Raw genomic sequence first — 18772 nt, forward strand, 5'->3', positions numbered from 1 at the left:
TGGCTGTCATAAATAAAAAAACAAGACACCCAACACCCAAGTCAGTAATGTTTATTCATTCAAATATTCTCCCTTTTAAAGCAATGAAATAATGGTTTTGGTTTTAATGTAACAGAAAATTCTCAGTAGGACAAGCTCCTAAGAAATAGGACACCAGTGGCCAGGACCAGTCATTACTACCAGTCCTCTCACAGTGCCCTAGAGAAATAGAGCCAAGAGATCTCTTGAAGCATTTGTTCTATATCCTTATTCCAAGGATAGATGGGTTTTGTTTCACTTCAGTTCACAAGAAGGAACAAATTTCTCTCCTTTGTCTTCCTCCTATGGCTGTCATGAGGATTTAGGTGCAAGGTCTGTGTGGTTTACAAAATGCCCAAACTGCTAGGGACTAACAATGTCAAAGACGTCTGGGGGCCAAAGGATGACATTAAGAAAGAGTATTAGAAAGGCAAAGGCAAAATTTACAAGATCATCTGGCCACCACTCTTAATTATGACCAAATTGTTTAAAATTACTTTTCAGTTTGAGTTACTCAATTTTAGGACAGCACCACTTAAGTTGGAAATTGGTAAGTGTTGATCAGGTATATTTAAAATAAAGCTCTTGGTCTACTTCTGTTCTAGCTTCAGTAAGCAAACATGCAAAACTGGGGAACTGGATTAAGTAGTTTATGTTCCTTCCTAGCTACTCTCTAGCATAGTACAATTACCATCTTACCCTGAGTAAGAGAAACCTCTTGCCTGGTAAAGAAACTTCCCAAGGCCTTCAATAACAAGTTCAGCTTCTTTTCACAGGAGACTGGAGATCTGGGTAAAAAAAAATAAAGTTTTAAAAGCATTAATTTGGATTGTATTACATTTTCACTCATTGTACATGATAGTACTATATATGTGTGTGTTTTAGCTTATTAGGAACTATGTAACTGGGCTGTGTAAAACTAGCATACTGCAGGTCCTGGTTGCCCACTCACCACCACCTTTTCCTCTTTTGCTTGTAACCTCTGGAAATTATAATAATTTCACTTATGTTGATCACAGACTTTGTGCTACTGTAATCACTGACAAGGTTTCTTGTCAAGAACCCAGACAACAGGAGGTGGGTGGTAGTTTACAAATTGGTAGCTCACAATGTTTAAGACTCAGAGTTCACCTGCATGAGAAAACTTAAGTGGAGTAATCCTGGAGCTCGTCTCCCCTACCTCTATTGCCCTGTCCCCACATGAACAGCACAATTGTCACAATAGCCATGGTAAGGAAAAGGGTGGATGAACTGATGTGCCAACTTACATCCATCCTTCTGTTTCCAAGTGTCTGCCACAAAGCAGTCAACTTAGTATTCATTAGCAAGAGCAGGCCTTGCCCCCTCCTCCCAGCACTTTAACTCAAAAGCACCTACCTACCTTCCATGTCTACTTGGAGCCTTCTCAGCTGACCTTTCTTCATTGGTCCATTTCACACTAGGTGATATTGCAGTAGGTACCAGCTAAATAGCTGATTAAAATAGAAGTGTGTTATTAGCTTTTTAAAAAAATTGCAGCTTATTATCTATCTTGTTAAATCTTTCCAGTGCTTTATGCATATCCCCTTCCCTCACCCCTCCCATTATTAGGTTTTCCTTATTTTATATCTCAAAGGACCTCAGGGCATCTAAAAGTAACTTTTTCCTGAACTTGTGATTATATTGACCAAATTTGGCAACAGGACATTTTAACTATCCCTAGTTCCATATTTGATTTGCAAGCACCTCTTTAGTCTACGTACCTCTACTCCATCGCTGGTTTCCCTTTGCTTCGATTATATAATGCGAGGAGGTCTATATAATATATTCAGGATTCCTGTTTATGCACTTTTCAGCAAAGAGCTAGGGATCAAATAAAGTTTGAATCCTTCTATTCTTAGATAAAAATCTCTGCCAGATGGGGGTCATGGTGCCCCTTAAAAGGTCATAATAAGGTAAACACTATACTCTGGGTAAGCAGAAAACCTTAATGAGGAAAGTAGAAAAATTATAAAACGATTGCTGTAATTCTAGTTTTTAATGGTTCTCTATAATGTAGTTTTAAATATATCTTAAGATATAGTCCAGTGGTCATCAATCAGGTCAGTGTAACATCTTCTGTCACCCAAATATTGGTAGCTTACAGCTTATTTCATAATTAAGATCCATCTTTAAATACTTTTTAAAAGAAACTGTTAAGAGGTGAATATTTCTGAATTTGTTAGTAAGAACACTTTAGGTCAGTGTTAACAGTCTTTTCAATGACATTCATCAATAAGGTACTTATCTTAAAAGGTCTCTGTTCACTTTAAAAATTTTTTTTTATCAATTTAGGTGTTACCTATTCCATTTTTTTAAATCAATCATTACATGTAGTTTGCCCTCAGGTGTTCAACCTATTCTCTTTAAAGCATGCAATCTTCTCAGGACTGTGAAGTGAAACACATGCCTTGCTATCTAAATTCAAAGTTTACTTCTGAAGTTGTTTACCCTTTCCTCTGAAACTGAGGTGGCTATTCTTTAGTAGCCACTACACTCTTCTAAGTGTGCCCAGAAACAGTCCTATTTATGGTACAGCACCCAAATATTCTCTCACAACTTTTAGAATGTTAAGACCAAAATTCAGTGCCTAAATTTGTTAAGTAATTTCAGGGCAATAAGAAATGTCTGCACCACATAGTTCACACTATGCCTTTATACAATTTAAAGATTACATCTTAGTTGATTTTATTTACTTTGGCATGGGTTTCATCGGTTTGCTATCCAAAAGGACTGCAACTATTTTCCAACTCTATGTAAGCTACTAGGATTTAGTCCAAGTACAAATTTTGTGAAACCAAGTTCTTAAGACATACCAAACTTGGTTTTTGACAATTTTCCTCTTGGTCATCTTACAAGAAAAGTTGGTTAAGATTCAGTGCTATATGGTTTCTCCACATGAAGAAAGAAATATGGCTAGAGTGTGAAGCCTTGGCAAGAATCAAAAAATAAGGGAAGCTACAGATGACCCTGAAAGCTCAACAGCAGCAAGTGTTAAGAGATGTACAAGCAGCAATTAATATTAAGTACCTATTAGAATCACAGGAACACATTTAGTTGGGCCCTTTTACTCTTCCACACAGCACATTCACATGGACAGACTAAGGAAAAGGAGATGAGATTTAAATCAGCACATTTTCCCACTTTAAAAAATCAAAAATTGGATCATTTTATTCTTGTACTCTATCACCATTCCCTAAAGTGTATGCATATACACACATTGAAGCCACCTAAAAATATACTAGTAGCTGAAAAATGCCTATCAGTCTTCTCACCATCCATGCCTTATTTTGTCACTCCTTTCCAAGTATTCTCCAAGCACGTTGAGACAAAATGGAGTTGTCTTTAAAACTCATGGAATGGGACTGTTTGTTACAGGAAAGGCAGGAGAGAATTAAGCCAGAAACAAATATCCAGTGTTTATCAAATGCTGTTGGTTCACAGGCCTGCAATCCCTACATACTATCTAGTAGATATTCAGCTGGACATACCTGCATTACTATTCCATTGGTAAAGCACTGTGATTTCTAAGTGTACAAATAAACAGTATTTAGATACAATCTCTAATTTGCTTTACTTCCTCATTAACAGTGGTTCATCATACCCACAGAACAGCTGTTTAAAAAGCAAGGCGGGGTGGGCGGTAGCGCAGTGGGCTAAACTCACAAAGCGCAAGAACTGGCATAAGGAACCTGGTTCGAGCCACCCCCCCCCCCCAGGGGAGCTGCCTCACACAAGCAGTGAAGCAGATCTGCAGGTTGTCTTTTTCTCCCCATCTTCCCCTCCTCCCTCCATTTCTGTCCTATCCAGCAGCAATGACATCAATAACAATAATGACAACAATGATAAAATAAACAAGGGCAATAAAAGGGGAAAAAATAGCCTCCAGCCCCAGCAGTAACCCTGGAGGAAAAAAATTTTTAAAAAGCAAGGCAAATGCATACTGAATCCTGCCACCATCACTACAAAGGGACTTGATAGAAATTTACAACTTAAAGTGGTTAAGTTCCTTGTCCCACTCACCTAACAATGACGTAATTGCATATGCATTATCAAAATTGTTTCCCTAGTACTGGATCTGATAATTGAAATTACCAAGCCTCCACATGGAAAACTATCTTCTCCCCCGGCCCCAACAGGACAGTACATTCACAACTAAATTTGTATCAACCTAAACAGGTATAAATTTCTGGATTTAAAATACACCATTTGTCATCATCTATTCTTTAGCCTAAATGAAGTTCCCTGTGTTCTGTATTGTAATTTCCCAGTCATCTGATGTATTGCTAAAAAATTTCAATTGGAGAGCCAGGTGGTGGTGGTGGTGGTACACCTGGTTGAGCACACATCACAGTGCACTAGAACCAGGGTTCAAGTCCTTTACCCCACCTGCAGGGGAGTAAGGAAGCAGTGTCCTCTCCTTTTCCCGATTTTAAAAAAGAAATGTCAAATCAGTTAAATGTGTCCAAGTGTCTTAAGTATATACACCTTAGCCATCTATTTACCACTTGTCTAAAGCCCCTGTAATATTCTCTGAAGTGTCACTACAGAAAATGACCTAATACACTGACATACTTGGCACAGCATGAAAATCACTTTTCAGTTACTTGAACTTTTGTTAGTGTAAAGTTACTTTGGGTTCTTAATTTTTTTTTTCTATCAACACATTCACAGGATACATACTGCACCAATCAGTACGTAAGCTTACTTCTGAAAAGATGGATTTCAACAAAGGCCAGTTCACCACAAGTTAGCTGGAAAAAAACTTTTTAATATTTCTTAAAACAAGTCCCTGCAGTGCTAGATTACGAGCAGTCTTAAGCACTGTAGAGATCTACATCTTTTACGCTTTAAAGTTGAGGAAACCTAAAACTATCCATAATGAAACGAGTAGCGCACTGTAGTTTTATAGTTAAATTTAGGTAAATGATTTGAGATTGGTTAGTAATTAGTAAGTCTAATTATTCATGGAAGAGACAACTGGCAAATTCTACTCCAAGAGTTAAAAGTTCAAAATCCTCTAAAACTCAAGTTCAGACATGAGTTCTAATGCATAAACACTGCAACCAATTTCTGTTAACATACCCTCGAGGGCCTGTAACTATTTTAACCGAGTTGTTCACACTTTATCCATCTTATTTCAGAGCCCCAGAAATATAATCATTGACAAAGTTCAAACTCAATTTAGAGGGGGAAATGGTTTGTCTAATTGTATAGATCTTTTCGGAACATTTCAGTAAGTATTCTCAGGGTCAGGGGAATTTAGGCATTGCTTTCTGCTTAAAGTTTCATCTTTTAAAGAACTATCTTATGGAAGTATTTGTAAAAGAAAAATGGAAAATTTCTCCAAGTTGTATTCATGACTAACTCAAGTAACAAAAACTGCAGAATATATATAAAATAGTTTATCTTCCCTAAGTCTGTTCTATTCTGAAAACACCAAATGTACTAAGAAATTCTGTAGTCAGTTCTCCCTGACATATGTCACTGCCTAAAGTATTTTCACCATCTTTATTTGTGCAATGAAAACCTTTTATAAAAATGATCCTCGGAGAGAAAGCCAACTTATTTTGGTATGGAGGGGGAGAGATCATGCAATTCTTACAACTAAGGCAAACAGCCTAGGCAGATAAAAGCATTAAAATATTATCAACATTGTAAATGCTCTCTGAATAAATTTTCTATCAAGTTTTAATGCATTGTTGCTAATGCTTAAGACATTTAGATTCTTATTCCTTATTTTCAGACTTGATCTAGCAAATGAACTGTTTCGCATAGATTTAGTATGGCTTTATCATTCCAATGTGACCCTAATTTTACCTTCTCAATATTAGGGTCAAAACCATTTTTTTTTTTTTAGGCCTGAATCAGAAGTCCATTTCAACTACCTATGACATGATATCATGCAATCTACTAAAACATTTTAAAATTTGATTTGCATTGTGGAAGCACCCCCATAGAAATCTCATGTTTTCCCCCTCTAGGGTATAGTCTGTCCAGAACTTGTTACATTTTCAGTGTTTAGGGTGCCAGTGGAGATTGGTATGGAGTGAATGTTAACCCTACCAAAGCGCTGCTCAGCTCTGGTTTATGGTGGTTAGGGTTAAGAGTTAAACCTGGGACTCCTCGCTTCAGGCATGCAGACAGATGATTTGCATGTAAATATCCCCTCAGCCTCCTGGCCTTTCTTGACCTTTTCCCCTAAGTATTACACAACCGTTTCTAAACTTATCCATTACTAAGATTACTAATGTAGTCAATACTAATTTTGATACTGAATGAGGTCCAGTTTGAAATCAAAATATCCTAGACACCTAAACACTGATTACCAGTGGAATTCCAATTTCTCTCTTGGGTAGTAGTAAAATGTATCTAATCCTAGTAATTTATACTGAGATAAAGTTCCTGATTGCAGCCACTAGCAGTTAACTGATGAAGACAAAAGACACTAGCTTGTATTGCTAAAATATTTCTGTAGTAATTAAATGAATACTTGTTCAAAAAATCTTTGGCTGAACCTATAAACACCTAAAAACTCAACTCCAACTGAGCTTGTAGCAGAATTCCTAGAGAAATTAGTTAAAAAGCTAGCAATAAGACAAAAACCTAAACTCAACAGAAGCAACCTTAAAGCACGCACACACAAAAAAAGTTAAATTTTAGTTCTACAGTTTGACTCCTAATTCCTCACTTCATAGTGAGGGGTTCCTTTAGAAGATTAAGTGTTCTGTGCAAACCCAATAAAATTAAATAGGGGATCTAATGTTATCACATAACTACAGATAAGTTAGCAGTGTTGTGTTGTAGTGAGATCAACAACTGGCTTACATGATGGCTTCTAAAAGCATCTATTCCCAGAGTTTCATGTATAGATACAGATGTATATAAAATAATCGGTTGTGGACAGCCATTCACATTTTATATTAACAGCCCTGACTTCTCCCAGCCAGTACCTTTTCCCCTCTGTAAGTAGGTTAAAAGTTGTCTTGGTAGGAGGGAGGGGAAGGGAAGAATTCAAACTTTACAATTTATAATCAATTGTCAATATACATTTAAGTTTTTAAAAACCTAAATGTTCTAAGTGCAGAATAAAGAATAAGCTGTCCAAGAAAGCACACAAATTTTCTCCTCTTGGGAGTTTTATAAAGGGATTTTGAACCTTGATGGCGAGAATCCCAAAACGAGAGTAAAATGAATTATTTTTATTGCAAACAAACGTCTAAATTAATTTCTCCACCCACTTTCTTCAGAAAGAAAAAGAAATCAGCAGGCTAAGGAGATACCCATTCAAGAACTGACATGATTAAAAATTAAGATATAAATGGGTGACTCACAATATCATTAGCTTACAAAGGTGGTGGAGTTTACTACAAGCACACTAGTTATACAGTATTTTGTGGGAGAAGGGCATACAGACATAGCTAACTTCATATAGATCCCATTAGACAACTGGATTTACAACAAGTTTTTTTTTAATAAGAAATGGGCAAAGCCAGCTTTCTTTTCAGAATCAAAATGCAGAACAAATGGAAAAATTATGGTATTTAACCTTCACAAGTTTTGAGCCTCCACAAATAATGCAACCAAGTTTTACATTTTTAACAGCCCTTCTACATACACTCCATCTTCTCTATCTTGGTTCCAAGTTTTATCTTCACTCCCAAATATGCCAATTCCATTGCTATTTAAAAAAGAAAAAAGCCTTCCCAGTTATTGTCAAGATATACTATTTAGCTTTACCCCCTCCACTACTCAGCAATCTACAGAGAGGATGGAGTGTAATATGAGCAGTACAGAGTCTTACGCAATTCATGAGGACCACCTGGTCCTTACATGAATCTGGTTGCTAACATTTCTATTATATTGTGACAATGACTCCCGACTGTTATCTCTGTGAGAAATGGGGGGAGTAAATTCTTAATAAAAGACACCAGGTACAAAGCAACATTTTACTTTTGTTGTGATAAAAAAAAAAGTCACATTTTACAGATAAAATGTAGAACCCTGAAATACTGACACATTCTCTTATCGTGCACAATGCTGAGGTTCTCTTACGATTCACTTTAAAACTGCAATTAAAAATGTACAAAAAAGAAAAGAAAAGAAATCAACCCACAAAGCTTCTAAAAAAGGAACCCGCAGGCACTTCCTCTTGTGGAATGTTTAAAAAGTTAGCCTACTAAAGAAAACAGTCGACTTCTTGTGAAGGTTTTGGAGAAATATGTATCAGTTCGTTTTATTTGGGTATTCAATAATATCCTTGGTGATAATGCTGACTCCATGGCTTCTGACCCCAGAATTGCTGTAAGAGAAAATTTTTTTTTTAAAGAAAAAAACATCAATAAACCACTCAAACTGTTTTAGGAAATGACAATGAATCTAATTCAGAGTACTGCTGGAAACAAATTTATACCTGTCATAACTCATTTCTATTAAAACCATTTAGTATTGGTACCCCATTAAAAGTAAGTATTACAAAAAAAGAAGCATCATGTCTTGGGTTAGTTTAACACAAAGCTGCTAGTCAAAAAACCTTATACATTAAAAATATTACTTTAAAAATACTAAATTACAGCAAGCTCCAACCTATTTTTACCTTAAAAAAATAAGAGTATGACTAAACTGCAGCACAGTTCACACATTGCCCTGTAATACTTATCAACACTTCAAACCTCCCCCATGAATATCTTTCCAGACTGATTCTTAGGACCTCAAAGTATCAGTGTACCTAAGCACACAAGAAAGTACTTACACCCTGCTGCCACTGGTTGTAGCCCTGAGATTGATTTTTGTAGCCACGATTGTTTCCTCGTCCTCTGAAGTTCTGTAAGATAAAAAGTTACCTCTTAAGAACTCAAAACTTGACAGAGGACCTAGTAGGGTTGTATTGTTAAATGGGAAACTGGGGAATGTTATGCATGTACAAACTATTGTATTTACTGTTGAATGTAAAACATTAATTCCCCAATAAAGAAAGAACAACAACAAAAAAACATATCCTTTATATAAAAAAAAAAACAACAACAACAACAACCTCAAAACTGCAGATATTTTGATAGCTGCTCTGGACACCTTCTGTATGTTTATTTTCTTCAGAGATAATATAGTCTTATCACTGGCCAGGACATACAAATGAATTGTGCTCATTTTACTTTAGCTTTTTTTTTTTTTTTTTTACTTTTTCCCTTTTGTTGCCCTTGTTTATCGTCATTATTATTGTTGTCATTGGATAGAACAGAAAAATGGAGAGAGGGGAAGACAGAGGGGAGAGACACCTGCAGAGCTGCTTCACCACCTGTGAAGCAACCCCTCTGCAGGTGGGGACTCGGAGGCTCGAACTGGCCCTTGTGCTTGGCATTATGTGCCCTTTAACTAGTTTTCAAGCCAATGCATATATACACATTGTGTTCCTTAACAGTTGTTACTGAAGCTAAGGCAACATAGACCCCCAACTTTCCAGTCATTCGGACAGTATTTGTAAAGATCTTAAAAGCATTACCTGGTTGTAGTTCCCTCTGTTGGGCATTCCACCTCTGTTGTAGTTCCCTCTGTTTGAATAACCACCTCGGCTTGGGAAAATAGGGCCACGAGGGTATGGATAGCCAATTCCACCGCTTCCACCACCACCACCACCTCTCTGTGGCATATTGCCCCTTCTATTATATCCACCACGGTTACCAGGAGCTACAAAACAAAAAAATTAACAGTGTTTTATATTTAAGGCTTATCTGCACATTTATTTAGGAAAAAAAACATTTAGATTCTCACTTATCTGAATTTCAAGTCAAAGAGAAAAAATTAACTTGCCTCCTCCTCTGAAGTTTCCACCACGCATGTTAAAACCACCTCGTCCTCTATGGCCGCCTCTATTAAATTGGTTCTTGCCGCTCTTGTTTTTATTGCTCTTCTTTGATCCAGTGTTCTGCTTCTTTTCTGGTGGAAGAGCTTTTTTGCTTTCTTCTTTATATTGCTCCAAAAGTTTCTGGGCTTCTTCCTTCTGAAGTTCAACATAGGTTATTTCATCAAAGCACTCAGCTACCTCTGGCAGAGTAAAGTTCCCTGTAAGAAAAGTCAGATTAGTTTAACCCACTATACATATTTACAATCTTAAAGTTCATAGTATTAATTGTAGAACTAAGTTCCATGCCTTTCATTTTGAGGACTGCATGTTCTGGGAGATCTTTCCCCTCTACTTCTGCTTTTTTCTGTGTTCTTTGCTTATAGTCTTCATCTTTTGGGCAAACCACCACAGCCTTTCGTTGGAAGCCAGCAAAGAGGCACATTTTTCTCCTCTGGGCAGCAGCAGACACATTTGTCTTTAAAAAAAAAAAAGGGGGTTGTTAGTTCCCATCATTACTTTTACACCAAATTTAATTTACATCTACTTTTTCCCAAATCCAAATCTAGATTACCTGATCCAGAATGAAATTCCGCTTCTTGCGGGCAGCAATCTCAATAAACTTCCCAAGACATTGTGGAGCTCTCTGCAACAATGTGTTCAATTTTCCAGTATCGGCCATTTGCTTCTTAAAACCTGCCACCTATTTCCAAAATTGAAAAATGTACTTTGAAGTTGTGATGAAGCTGTGAATCTTCAAATTCAAGTTTAAAGTATTAGTGACTGAGGAAAAAACTTAAGGTATCTGACTCAAAAGCTAAGGTTCCCCCATTTGATCCCCAGCTCTAAAGTGCTGCCCTGACTTGTCTGTTGCATGTCTCAATATAAAAAATCTTTTACGTAAAAGCACATTTTACAAAAGTTGCCTCACCTATACTATTTTAAGCTGCTGAATGTTGAAGTTTAATGACAGCTTTATAGAAAAAGGAACACAAAAGTGTAGCTTATATTGAATCTACTCTTAAGATTCTCAGGGAGGGGGTCGGGCGGTGGCGCAGTGGGTTAAGCGCATGTGGAGCAAAACACAGGGACCAGCGTAAGGATCCCGGTTCGAGCCCCCGGCTCCCCACCTGCAGGGGAGTCGCTTCACAGGTGGTGAAGCAGGTCTGCAGGTGTCTATCTTTCTCTCCCCTCTCTCTCTGTCTTCCCCTCCTCTCTCCATTTCTCTCTGTCCTATCCAACAACAAAGCAACGTCAACAATGGCAATAATAACCGCAACGAGGCTGCAACAACTAGGGCAACAAAAAGGAGGAAAAATGGCCTCCAGGAGCGGTGGATTCATGGTGCAGGCACCGAGCCCAGCAATAACCCTGGAGGGGAATGAATGAATAAATAAATAAATAAATAAATAAATATTTAAAAAAAAAAAAAAGATTATCAGGGAGCCAAGAGTCAGCGCAGAGCGTTATGGGCACATGCGTTCGTTCATGAAGTGCAAGGACCGACATAAGGATCCCAGTTTGAACTCCCTTGGGGGTCACTTCACAAGTGGTGAAACAGGTGTCTATCTTTCTCTCCCCATCTGCCTCCACTCCTCAATTTCTGTCCTATCCAACAACAGCAATGGCAACAACAACAGTAACATGACAACAAAATGGGGGGAAAACGGCTTCCGGGAGCATTGAATTCATAGTGCAGCCACCTAGACCTAGCAATAACCCTGGAGGCAGAGAAATAAGTAAATAAATAAGAAAAAGGAACACAGGTTAGTCACTGAAAAGTTTATAGAGCCTACTTAAATGTTCCATTAAATGTGTAACTCTTTAGCTATCAACAAAAATAAGTAAAAGGGTTATCAAGAATACCTCTAGTTTTTTTTATTGCACAAGATCCTCAATATTTCACTTACCATCATTTTATCCATAATGGTATTTGTTCCAAGAATATTGTATTTACCAGGATTCTCTGCTGCATGTTTAGTAACCCAGGTAGTTTTTCCAGCTCCTGGCAAGCCAATCATCATAACAACCTAAAATAAAAGAAATGTCATTTGACTACCTAGTCAAGTTGGTCTAATATTTTTGTCAATGCACAGTACACCAAAAATTCCAAAGTCAACTTCCATAGTCCTTATAAACAGAACTTCTTTGGACACTATGCATATAAACATAAAATTACTAAAACAACTAAGCTATTTGAAAGCCACAGCTATTATAGTCAAGAGATATCTTCTTAAAAGTCATTGACCTATAAAAAACACTTACTTCACAATCTTTCTTCTCCTCAGGTCCTTTTGGTCCTCTAACTCTATCCTCTAGGGAGACGTTCTGGATAAAAGTGTACTCTTCAGGAATTGGGAAATATGGCTTTTCCTTCTGACCAAAGTTAAATTCAACTGCACAGTTGTGGCAGAGAACATGTGGGAAGATCGGCCGTCCAGCAAGAACTTCCTTACTTATTTTGAAGGCAACACCAAGATCTTGTCCGTTCTTAGCATAGGAGAGTTCTACTTCCTCACTTTCAAAGTTCTGTTAAAAGAAGAGAAAAATCAGTGATTTTTTTTTAATTTATTTTTGTTTACAAGAGCACTGCTCAGCTCTGGCTTATGGTGGTGAGGGGGATTGAACCTGGGACTTCGGAGCCTCAGGCATGACCATTATGCTATTTAACCCCCCCACAAAATCAGTGATTTTAAACTACTCTACAAACCTTCTAAAGGAAACTTCCAAAATAATTCCAAATTTGTAAAAGTTTATCCTGTTGTAAACACATTTGAGTATTCTCTTAACTGCAAACAAACATCTATACACATAAATAAAAGCATAAGGGTGGGTGTTGGCACACCTGGTTGAGTGCATTATGCAAGAAACTAATTTTCTGTTCAACTCCATTATTAAATCCCCAGTCAAAATGAGTTAGTATTCAGTGCTGACACTGATTTAAGATCCTCTCAAAATAACTAGCCACTTACAAAAACTTAAGTTATAACTTACAGCAAAACATGTAATAACATCATTTTCATCAAACTTCTCTCCATAGTCTTCAGTCTCACAGTTGCAAGTTTTTATTCCTTTTAAAGAATATCCGTAAGAAAATTCTTCTTCACCTAAGAAATTGATTGACTTTGATTAAGTCAACTTTATAAAAATCCATCTATAACCCACAAGTTTTTAGTATGTAACATGTAGTTTATGTTCAATGAACAGCTCAACATATGTAAATGCTAAACTGGAACTGATAAGGACCTACGCGACTTACAGTTGACAAATTTGCATGCCATGATCATTATTGTATTGGGTTGTCAGAAAAAATCATGAAAGACCTTTTACATTAAAATAATGCCATGACTTTTGACACCCCTTAACTAGTCTTAAAACTTTAATAACCGTGGTCCAGGAGGTGGCGCAGTGGCTAAGGCACTAGACTCTCAAGCATGAGGTCCTGAGTTTGATCCCTGGCAGCACATGTACCAGAGTGATGTCTGGTTCTTTCTCTCTCTCTCCCCTATCTTTCTCATTAATAAATAAATAAAACTTTAAAAAAAAAAAAAAAAAAACTTTAATAACCATAAAACAAAAATTATTACCTAGTCTTTGCCCACTACTTCATCTTAAAATATTAAAAAAAACTTTAAAAACAAGACAAATTTTACAACACTTAGGAGTACTGTCTAATACTAATTTCTACAGAATGCAAACCCTAAACACTCAGAAAACTTTACCAAGCAACATTCCACTTGTGGTTAGTGACCAGCCAATCCGAACTTCATGTATGTCAATATCTTTTGTATATAAGTGTCTTACTGGGATCTTCTCTGTAACCTGAAAGTCAAAATCATACATGATTTAAACTGTAAAAGCCAAGGAAAATAAAGCCTTGAGCTCTAACTTCTTTCATTTGGTTGATGGGCAGACCACTAACCTCATACCCTAACATGAACACTAAAATAGATTTAAGAAATCAAATTGGAAATCAGATGGCTTAAATACTCGGCTGGTTCGTACTCAGTGGAACTGTTAATGCCTAAAACGTTTTAAATGTTTAAAAACTACATTTTTCTCTTCTCAACTCAGAACACATCTTTAACATGTTTGTGTTTTCTTAACAAATCAAAGTCTACATTTTTAAGATCTTTAAATTTCTGATAGTCCTTAAAAGTGCCTATACAAAGAAACAAGTCTAAAACAGCCTCTCTCTGTATGACAAATCTGGATAACATGTTCAAAAACTGATACAAAACAAAGATTCGGGTGCCCAGCAAGGTGAGCAGTGGATAAAGAATGGGACTCTCAAGCATGAGGTCCTGGGTTCAATCTCTGGCTTGGCATTATGTGCTATAGTGATGTTATGTTTCTTTCTCACTCCTCTTATCTTGCTTAATTAAATATAAATACATAAATCTGAAATAACCCATTTACCTTCATCTCAAAACAGACTTTGCCTTTAGACACTCCATAAGATGCTCTTCCTCCAGCCCAAAGAAAAGCAAAACTTTCCATGGTAAGGGAAGAAGCACTAAGGCGATCTCTCGAGATTTTAAAATGTAGATCACAATTATCTGTAAATATAGCAAATACCATATTTATTTTGATATCCAATATAGATATATCTGCTATGTAAACAAAACTTGGTTATTTAAGTTCTGTGTCTTAACACTGCATATAACAGTTTTATAATATTGTGCTGCTGTTCCATAATCTTCAATTAAATCCCCCACACCCAAAGTCACTCTTGCCAAATTTTGAACTACCTACAACCAAGAAACATCAAGCTTTAACATGTGTAAATACAAAATAGTCAAAGACAATTTGACATTAATACATACCTGCTCTGCTCTTTACCTTGATTTAGAGGCAAGCAGTAGAGGATAGCAGGAAATCAAAGTGAAGCATGCCACCAGAACCAGGTAGAAATTTACCAGTGCCACAATAAAACTGAAGGGAGGTCATGACCAAATATTTTAAATCATTTAAGTTGTGAGTTGTTGACCCTGAGCTTTGTAACTTGAAAAAGACATCAGGAGGGTCAGCTTCTAGATCCTAAATTCTTTTCTAAAATTTGCACAGGCAGCCTCAATCTACAACGTAGAAATCTGGTCGCCTCAGGATGTTCATATAGATTTTGATTCATTTCCCTAGGCTTTCCTGTCATTCAATAGGGGATTAGTCACTTCTAGAATTATCCAAATCCAAAAAGTCTTTAACCTAGCTGCCTCTGGGTCATTGGCTTATTTTCTTTTTCATTGGCTTATTATTAGCATGCACTTTCTCTGAGTTCTTACGTGAAGGAGTCAAAATTGTTGGCCTTTTAAGATTTCACTGTATACTTTGGGATACTTATGTTAAAGTTTTGCTTTTACAATTACTGAATATAACTTTCAGTTCAACAAGGACCTAATAAAACACTTGATATTCCCAGGTGGTTAGCTATATATCTGTCTCCAGCAATATCTTGAAAGGACATCTCACTATCTTGATCAAATTTCAAGAAACTGAATGTAACAGAACTTTCAACTCTTACTGTGCCATTTTTCTTTTTAACTATGACTTCAATACCTCAACTATCTATGAGAATACCTATAAATTCCATATTAAACAAATTTGCACTTAAAAGCACAAGAATCTAAACTTCAGCTCTTCAAACCTACAGCAGGTTAACACCTTAGCCTTTACTCTTAAAGCATTCTGGCCAAATACTACACTGACAAATTTCTGTGATTAAAAAAAATTACATCTGACAGCCAAGGCCCATTTAGAGGTTTGCAATACTTCCTCATACTCAATTGCAACCCAACTGGGTAATGTAGCAGTATTTACAGCGCTGCCATTGATGCCATTTCGCTGCTGAAGATAGCTAGTGGCCCAGTGATAGCCCACTGCTGCTGCCTCAGGTCTTTGGAAGAAATCAACTTAGTTAAAGCAGCAGCTACTGAACTGGAATTGAGAACAAAAGAGCAGTTATTGAAAAATAATTATTACAATCTTGTAGAAAATGGAATATGAAACTAGTGCTAATGGGAAGATTAATGATTTAACCAGAGCAATAGCTCAATATAATCGCATAAAGAATTACGTATAGAAATATAAACTGACAAGAATAATTTATAAACACAAGTTTCTGTGAGATAACTAATCAGTTACATTCCTAGAACTCAAGTTATACTTAATAATAGCAAGTTGTGTGGTCCAGGAGGTGGTGCAGTGGCTAAGGCACTAGACTCTCAAGCATGAGGTCCAGCGTTCGATCCCTAGCAACACATGTACCAGTGATGTCTGGTTCTTTCTCTCTCTCCTGTATTTCTCATTAATAAATAAAATCTTTAAAAAAATAGTATCAAGTTGTTAGAGCCTGTACACGTCAATACAACAGAATGCCTTGCTAACTATTAAGCTACAGGAATCTGCAAAAAAGCCTCTTCTTGCTTTACTAAAGATTTCAACTCACTAAATTTTCTGCATTTAAATCCAGTGTACTAATTATGTTTTCTAACAATCTGAAACCAGAAGTCACATTTGATAATCAAGGGATCACGAGGAAGAAACTGCTTCACTTACAAGTATCAAGACAAACCACCGTGTCATCGAAGTGTTCGTCTTCTTCTTCAACAGGTGGTTGAGGAGATTTGGCTCTGAAAGACAGAATCGTCTCCTGATTCATCTTCCCACCAAATAAAAAAGGCTAGATGACATACAATAAGCTAAAAAGCATCCTCTACCTGCTGTACTTGTTCTCTTCAATGTACTCAAAATATCCACGGCCATGATCTTCTCGAGGTCTTTTAACGCCTCTCTTTTTATCTCCGCCTTTCTGCTCTGTTTTGCCGTCTCCTACAACACACAACACACCTATGCGTAAGGCCAGGATGTGACTGAAACCAAACAAAAATTTTTTTTCTTCTTTTCTATTTTGACGCAAAAAAGCTGGACTTTTACAAATTTCCATCATCGCTCCCAATCGACAGATCCAAAGCAAATCCAAAGAAACATTTAGAGTGACGCAGATTAAAGCCACTTTCTGGGAGTCGGGCGGTAGCGCAGCGGGTTAAGCGCCATGTGGCGACAGCGCAAGGATCCCGGTTCAAGGCCCCCCCCCACTCCCCCACCTGTAGGGAAGTCGCTTCACAAGCGGTGAAGCAGGTCTGCAGGTGTCTATCTACCCCCCCCCGTCTTCCCCTCCTCCATTTCTCTCTGTCCTATCCAACAACGACATTAATAACTACAACAATAAAGCCAGAGCAACAGAAATAAATATTAAAAACATCAAAAAATTTTAAAGCCACTTTCTTGCCAACCCGCCAGAAGATTCGAGAAAGCTCAAGAGCGAGAGAGCCTGCGCGGCCCAGGCGCTGGGCCCACGTGTATCCCAGCGAGAGTTCAGGAAGGGGGAGGGGCCGCGGCGCGGAGCCCGCGCCGCCGCCCCTCCCCCACCCAGCCCGCGCGCCCCGCGGCCGCATTGTACAGCTCTTCCGCCCAGCTCCCCCGCCCGGCCCCTCCCGCCGGAAGTGACGTCAGACCGGGCCCTGAGCCGCTTGCACAATACCCCGGCGCAGCGCCGCCAAAGCGCGCCCGCCCCGGGCCCTCGGGCAGCTCCCCTCCCCCATGACATGTGTCCGCACCGCGCGCACGCTGCGCGGCGGCGCCACCACGGGCCTCTCGGGCGCCCTCCCGCCGCGGCCTCCCCACCCCCAGTGGCAGCTGCGGCTCCCCCGCGCGCGAGCCACATAATGGAGATGCCGCCACCCCGTCACGCCACCCCGAGCCCGGGACCTCCCGGCTCCTCCGGGATTCCCCCGCGCCCCCTCCCCGGCGGGGCTCCCCCGGGGCACGGTCCCCGCCCGCCGTGCGGGCCTCCCGCCGCGCGCAACGTACAACGCTGCCCCCACCCGCCGCTTACCTCCCGCCTGCTGCTGGCCCTGCCTCGCCCCGGGCGGCGCCACCGTCAGCGCGAAAAGCGAGGTGGGGCCGCTCTTCGCCGCGGCCTCCTTGGTGGCCCCGCGCTGCTGCTGGGGCTGTTGCTGCGGCGTCGCCGGCGGTTGAGCCTGCTGCTCGCCGTGGCCGTTCTCGTCGCCCGCGGCTTCCTCCTCCTCCCCGAGCTCGTCCTCGCCTTCCTGGAAGCCCTGGTCGTCGCCGTTCTCGCCTTCCGAGGCGGCCTCCTCCTCCTCCCCTACCTCCATCTGGTCGCCATCCAAGGCGGCGACCCCTTCCTCCTCCTCCTCTTCCTCCTCGTCGCCGCCGGTCGCGGCCTCCTGCTCCAGGCCCGCTCCGGAGTGGCCGGCGGAATCCCCGCCCAGGTCGAGGCTGCCGTTCCCGGGCTCCATGGCGGGGCGGCCCCCGGCCTCGTCGTCCAGCGCGGCCTGGAGCCGCTCCATGAGGTCGGCCTTGAGGCCCTTGTCGGAGAGGCGCCGCTTCTTCAGCTCCTCCTTCAGCTCCGTCACCTTCAGCTTTTTTACATTAACAGGCGAGGAACTCATGGTGAGACCCCGATTCACCGCTAGGCGCTGGCTCAAATTCGGCTCCGCTCTCTCGGCCACGAGTGGCGGCTGCTGCGGCGGCTTCTCGGCCCAGGCGGAGGCTGCGGCGGAGGCTGCGGCGGAGGCTGCGGCTGGAGGTGGGTTCGTGCTGCAGAGCAGACCCGCCTGGTGTCGAACGGCGCCAATTCCTTTCACCGAGTTCGCGAGGGAGACGCGGAGACTCGCCTGGCGCGAGCGAGCACGCAACGTCCTCTCGCAAGGGCGGCGCCGCGCACGTAATATAGCCGCCCCGCCCCCTGCGCTGACGGGAGCTGCGCGGAGGGAGCGCGCCCGCGCCGGCCCCGCCCATTACCGTATTACCTCCCCGCCCCCACGCCCCCGCCGAGAGCGCGGCGCCGGCTGCTCGGGGCTCTTCCACTCGGATTCA

At 40.2% G+C, this 18772-nt stretch overlaps 1 protein-coding gene across 8 annotated transcripts; it reads right to left on the reverse strand.

The window, feature by feature from the left end:
* Nucleotides 1-35: 35 nt before the first annotated feature.
* On the reverse strand, nucleotides 36-18564 carry HNRNPU (heterogeneous nuclear ribonucleoprotein U). 8 transcript variants are annotated; one of them, XR_009550228.1, is made up of 17 exons: nucleotides 17769-18564; nucleotides 16591-16702; nucleotides 16430-16503; nucleotides 14294-14433; nucleotides 13597-13696; nucleotides 12869-12981; nucleotides 12140-12403; nucleotides 11785-11904; nucleotides 10449-10577; nucleotides 10184-10352; nucleotides 9844-10095; nucleotides 9536-9720; nucleotides 8789-8860; nucleotides 3067-3137; nucleotides 1761-1860; nucleotides 1400-1490; nucleotides 36-806 (listed from the first exon to the last, which is right to left on the reverse strand). XR_009550228.1 is itself a non-coding variant. In XM_007534615.3 (14 exons), the coding sequence occupies exons 1-14, from the start codon at nucleotides 18343-18345 to the stop codon at nucleotides 8285-8287; spliced, it is 2361 nt and encodes a 786-aa protein (XP_007534677.1). In that variant the 5' UTR covers nucleotides 18346-18561; the 3' UTR covers nucleotides 7224-8284. The 8 variants fall into 8 exon arrangements, 1 of the variants encoding a protein (XP_007534677.1); XR_009550227.1 differs by lacking the exon at nucleotides 1761-1860; XR_009550229.1 differs by lacking the exon at nucleotides 1761-1860 and having other exon boundaries at nucleotides 1396-1490.
* Nucleotides 18565-18772: the final 208 nt, after the last annotated feature.

This window comes from Erinaceus europaeus, chromosome 6 (genome assembly GCF_950295315.1).
Source record: "Erinaceus europaeus chromosome 6, mEriEur2.1, whole genome shotgun sequence".
In the NCBI taxonomy this organism is placed as follows: domain Eukaryota; kingdom Metazoa; phylum Chordata; class Mammalia; order Eulipotyphla; family Erinaceidae; genus Erinaceus; species Erinaceus europaeus.

Excerpts from the sequence above, each read along its gene's own strand:
- HNRNPU (XM_007534615.3), bottom strand. The coding sequence starts at position 18,345 with ATGAGTTCCTCGCCTGTTAATGTAAAAAAGCTGAAGGTGACGGAGCTG. Across the intron at positions 16,703-17,768 it reads GGGCCAGCAGCAGGCGGGAG|GAGACGGCAAAACAGAGCAG; the intron begins GTAAGCGGCGGG and ends TGTGTGTTGTAG. Across the intron at positions 12,404-12,868 it reads ATGTTATTACATGTTTTGCT|AACTTTGAAAGTGAGGAAGT; the intron begins GTAAGTTATAAC and ends TTCTTTTAACAG.